Below are 5,445 nucleotides of genomic sequence, written 5' to 3'. Positions count from 1 at the left end.
TAAGGAATCGTTTTCTGAATTGCTTCTCTATCCCCGATGAAACTTGTGCAATGGAGTGGACCGGATGTTGGACCGATTAGAAAATAAACAGATTATACCGACACTACGGCGGCAGGCGCTCGCGTGTTTTGTCTGTCTAGACACAGAACACTGCCTCAAAACACGCGAGCGCCTGCCGCCGTTGTGCCGGTATAATCTGTAATAGTAACGTCCATATTGTTTGCATCTATCTATCTACCTTTCTACATATCATCATCATCATCTGTCGACGTACGTACACGACGGGGTTATCGTACCGCCCCTTACGGGGTGACATACCCTTTTGTTGGCTGATTACAAGACGGGGATGCGCCAGGTCTCCGTCCCTTCCTATATATATATAGAGAGAGATACATGTACTAGATATAAATATACATAACAAAGGATTATATATGCGATGAAAAATATAGCTAAACAGAAAACATCTATAACATTACATCATCACTTCAATGCCAGCGAGGTAACGCTTGTCCAATAAAGGCAGAACTTGAAGTGGACTTTACACATAACAGTGTAAACAATCTTATCATTTCCAAATATTCCCCGAACAAAATAAGATAAAGATGTGATAGGATAGTGGTAAATATCTGCTAAATACCCACAAACATACATATTGGCACGCACCAAGAAGTGAAAAGAAGGCGAACCTGGACATTACCTTAATCACGAGTACAAGTACAAATCGTTGTATCATTCGGCCGCCTTTTCAGCTAAATGCTGTACAATGGCTGTCGAAACAAAACAGCCTGTTTGTAAAAAAAACCTCTAGATGATCTTCGTTCGCGAAGTAGAGTCAAGAGAGAGTAAGAGAGTATAGAAAAACACAAAGCATCTATAGAATTACATTAAGGTTCGACTTATTTTCATTTTTGGTGCGTATCCGCATGAATGTGGTTATCACAATTTAAGGAAGAGAAGTTCTACTCAGTATCTGATGATAATGATATATGCAACGACAGCTATAAAAAGATGAGTCATTACCATCACAACTAAACATGTCGTGGGATCGGAGAGTTGCCATTAAAAGCGCCGACATATTGCAGGTGACCTCCTATCCGAACTACTTCCCCGCCAACTGGCAATACAAATAGCTTCATCCGCATAATATTCCAACTTTCAAAAACGTTCGATCGGTCGGCAAATAAATAGACGGGCTATTCTCATCCCGGACCGGATGAGCTCAGTATGCTTCAGTGTGATAACTGCAGGTATAAATTGTGACATTGGGTGACAGAAACAGTTCTCGAGACATTTCTCCCGTGGCTCAACTCGAGGTGCGACATCTCCGACAGATGGCTTTCCTTCAGTACCTGATCGTGGCAGTCCTGGTGGCTGGTAAGATTTGGAACTATCAATCCAGGCATTGTATTAGCCATCATCATATTATTGTCTTTTTTGGGCATGAACTGTTTAATGTTGTTTTTAGACTCTATGCCGGCCGAGCTATGCTATTCTAGTAAGTTTTAAAATAAACTAGAGTTCGGCGACCTCATACCTCCATGAAAAGTTAGAGCTTTCGTAAATTTCATGCAATTGACTGACATATTAACATAATTTATGTGGGGAAAAAACGGAAGTTGCGCTGCAGTACCAAGGGGAGCCGATAGGGGGCCCAAAATCTAATCATTTTTAGCGTTCATCAGACACTACCAACACACCGAGTATGAAACCAATCCACCCAGCCGTTCTTGAGTTATCTTGTTTACACACACACAAACACACACACAAACACACACATAGACACACAAACGCGGGGTAAAATATAAATTTCATGGAGGTAATGAAAATTGTATTAAGGTAAGACATCTGTACTTTTTAGCTGTATCAAAGTAGAGTGTTTCCATTAAGTTTGTCGGCAATAGACGTCAGTGATGAAAGTTTTATCGCATGAGTGAGCATCGCCTTTTCAGACGAGCATATGTGAAAACATTTTTTTTCCATAAACAAGAAGGATCTGTTTTCTCGGTCACTGATGAAAGATAGTGGATGCTGCCTGAAACTTCTGAAACGTCTGGCCGTTTACAAATCTATCCAGGTGTTTTACTAACTGCTATGTATGTTTAGGATTATACTACGTTATGATACGTTATTCCGTCAGAAGCAATTGTGAAAATGCAAACTTTAACTTACAGAGATGGCGTTTTAAATCTCTCAGTATTTATTCCTCTTGACTCAGGAAAATAATCTCGCACACTAAAGCCTGGGGCACAACCCGCCGTACGTGCAATTTGTCCGTACGTTTTTTGTGGAGGCCACGTCCGCCACGTATTCCTGAAAACGTTCGGTCTGTACATGGCAGGTGCGTCGCCCGTACTGGCACGTACGGAGGGCGAATCCGCAGCCCGAACGCAGAGAAAGTTCTGCATGCACTTAAATTTCTACGGCGTGTCTGCGTGCCCACGTTTTGGCACGTAGACAGCACGCACTTGCAAGTACGGCGGGTTGTGCCCCTAGCTTTACACAGAACAACGTGTATTGGCTTCTCTTCCTACGTCCAGACTACGTTTCTCTCCCTGCATGAGTGCTAAACAGCGGTGGGAGATCTAAACTGCTCTAACAAACATTACCAAAAATTAACCAGGCTCCCAGGCGAAGTCGCTGGTAGACCGTCAGACCGTCTGCCAGACCGTATGCCCGTTCGTGTTCAGGCCTGTGTGCGGGTCTGACGGACACACCTACAGCAACGAGTGTGACCTGAACGTGCAGGCCTGTCAGCTGGCCGCGCAGTGAGTACCAAACCTCCTCGTGTCTGACAAAAATAAGTAGATTGATGAAGAGTATACTGTAGCTTGACACGCATATATCGTTGTGCCAATAAAGATCTCACATATAACACACAACGGGGTGGACCACTGCTTTATTGATAATATTGTATGCTTCTAAACATGTTTCAGGTGCGAAAATCTTCAAACACTGCTTAATATCTCCTCCGAATGACCATATTCCAACAGATAACGGTGCAAGTCTGACTTCAGATTCTGAACATTGATTGGTGAAATTCGCGTCATCCAACAGTTCTGGACTAAGACCCGGTATAAATAATGTCAGTTACTGAATGCCGATAAATGATTAAGTATGAAGAGTACAGTCTGCGGTACAAAGAAAGTAACTGACAGATTGGACTTTTTGGCGATACCAAAGGGTCGGGTCGTTTGTCTACCTTGTTACAATCCAGTTTCAAATGTCACCAAAGTATGTCCCACCATGCAGTCGATGAAATAATTAATCGCGTGTTTTTGGCAGCCCCTTGGCAATTGTCAAATTTGACTTTTCGTTTTTGGTTACGCATTGACAGTTTTTTGTTTTTTTGTTATATATATATTTCATTTTTTGCTTCATGTTCATCACATTTTGCTACAAGTACGGTCATCATATTTGGTTTTAATGTTGTATTCTGCTTACGTTGTTTACGTTTATGTATTTTGTGTATATATATAGCGGCGATGCTAATATAACTTTGTCAACTTTGTTAACGCCAACACTAGTCTGTAATGTCTTTCAGCTTGCATAAAAATATCGCCAGGTTTGCATGAATCAAGAAATGAATACGGTGACTTGAACACTCGAAAGCGACTGTTATAAAAATACGACAAGGCTTGTTCTCACTTCTAGGTCCTATATATATATAGCTAGTTGTATTCTCACAGGTTCTCCAACGAAGCCAACTACCAGCCCCTGACCCTCTCCTACCAGGGTATGTGCGGAAATGCGCACCTGAGGTCATGCTACGCTCAAGCTGTATGCGACTCTACCTGGGACCCGGTCTGCGGTAGTGATGGCGTGACCTACACCAACCGCTGCTTTTTGGAATGCATGCAATCTAATGCGCTTTATGTGGCTCATTATCAGTAAGTGCTGCAAGTGCTTTAACGCAACCTTTCTGGTTTTGGCGACATGTATCATTTTTGTGATGCAAGTTGAGTCGAAATCTATTAGACGTCCCATACATGCATTTCAATTGTTTTTGAGGCAGCCAATCTCGGCCATTGCGCCAGTGATGGTGTCCTAAAATGTTGATCTGAATCTTACTCTGTCGTAGGAAATGATTTGTCTTCACAGAAATTCTGCAACAGTTGTATGACCTACTCCACTTTTTTTCCTAGGGGCATCGATTATCAGGTCGCCTCCTTGGCTCACTATGGCCCGTGCTAGAGAGACGAATCCCGACTTTGTCACACAAGCCAGGCCTGCATGATGCAGCTAGTATTACACTAGACATCCATGCCTTTTGATTGAAGCCTATTTGATTTCGTCTCACAATAAAGAAATGTATAAGGTGCTAATACGATAAGCAAATGCAACGACTCCCTTTGAGTTCTATGTTTACTATTCTTTGTCCTTTTGTAAAATGAATGGATTTAAGTTGAAGACATGAATGAATGGATCAAAGTTGAATGAATGAACGAATGATCGAATGATCGAATGAATGAATGAATGAATGAATGAATGAATGAATGAATGAATGAACGAACAAGGAGAGCATACTAAGCACAGACGGGAGAGAGACCATCCTTATTTTATTAAATGTTCACATACGTTCAAACACGTTCCTTGGTGTTGATCTATCTTTCAAATGCTCAATTCAAAAGGGAGAGTCAGTATGTTACACAAACTAGAAACCCAGTTGACATATACAGACCAATCTTTAACTTACAGTTAATCAGTTCAATTCTTCAGAAATACATTTTTGCAAATGGTATTGCTTGGACACAAAGATACAATCAAGGAGGTTGAAAAAACCTCCTTGATACAATCTATACACAAAAATACTGCTATTTCCATTCCTAATAAATGTGTACATATATCGTATAATTACAGTTGTAATTACAGTGGGACCGCGTGGCACGATCGGGAGCGCGTTGGTCTCAGGCCCGAGAGGTCCGGGGTTCAAATTCGCTTGCCGTGTCACCGATCTTGTGCCCTTGGGAAAGGCACTTTACACGACTTTCCTCACCTAACTCAGGTGTAAATGAGTACATAGCTGCGGCTAGTGGCAGTGACAGGCCTTTGTGGTGGTGACAGGCCATAGGGGTATGTTCGGGCATGACGCACCCGCCATGACACATGAGTCAGGGGTAGGAGGAACCCCTTGCATCCTTGGACGGAAGTCCTCCTAGGAGACGGAAACTCCAAACAACAAACCTGCATCTGCTGGGGCCGTCTTACACGTTGCATACAGTTGCCCTTGTAGGACTAGTGCGCCAGTGGACGAGAGGGTGGAGAAGGAAGTGCACACCCCTCCTTCACCTTAAAAACCCAAGTGCAGGCCAGGCAGACGGGTCGCCTTAAACCCGTCCGCCTACCATTGTCTTCCGAGACAGACGGATGCCAACACACACACAGTTGTAAATATTGAAGAATACGTTATTTTGAATCAGTCAGTTGTGCCCTAAGAAAGGTGACAAA

General features: G+C 42.7%; 1 protein-coding gene across 1 annotated transcript; it reads left to right on the top strand.

Annotated features, from left to right (window-relative positions):
* The first annotated feature begins 1,266 nt into the window (after positions 1-1,266).
* LOC118424533 (four-domain proteases inhibitor-like) lies at positions 1,267-4,321 on the top strand. Its single transcript, XM_035833123.1, has 4 exons — positions 1,267-1,374; positions 2,621-2,765; positions 3,687-3,887; positions 4,143-4,321. The coding sequence occupies exons 1-4, from the start codon at positions 1,332-1,334 to the stop codon at positions 4,189-4,191; spliced, it is 438 nt and encodes a 145-aa protein (XP_035689016.1). The 5' UTR covers positions 1,267-1,331; the 3' UTR covers positions 4,192-4,321.
* Positions 4,322-5,445: the final 1,124 nt, after the last annotated feature.

This window comes from Branchiostoma floridae, chromosome 10 (genome assembly GCF_000003815.2).
Source record: "Branchiostoma floridae strain S238N-H82 chromosome 10, Bfl_VNyyK, whole genome shotgun sequence".
NCBI lineage: Eukaryota > Metazoa > Chordata > Leptocardii > Amphioxiformes > Branchiostomatidae > Branchiostoma > Branchiostoma floridae.
This window is presented reverse-complemented; position numbering and strand designations above follow the sequence as displayed.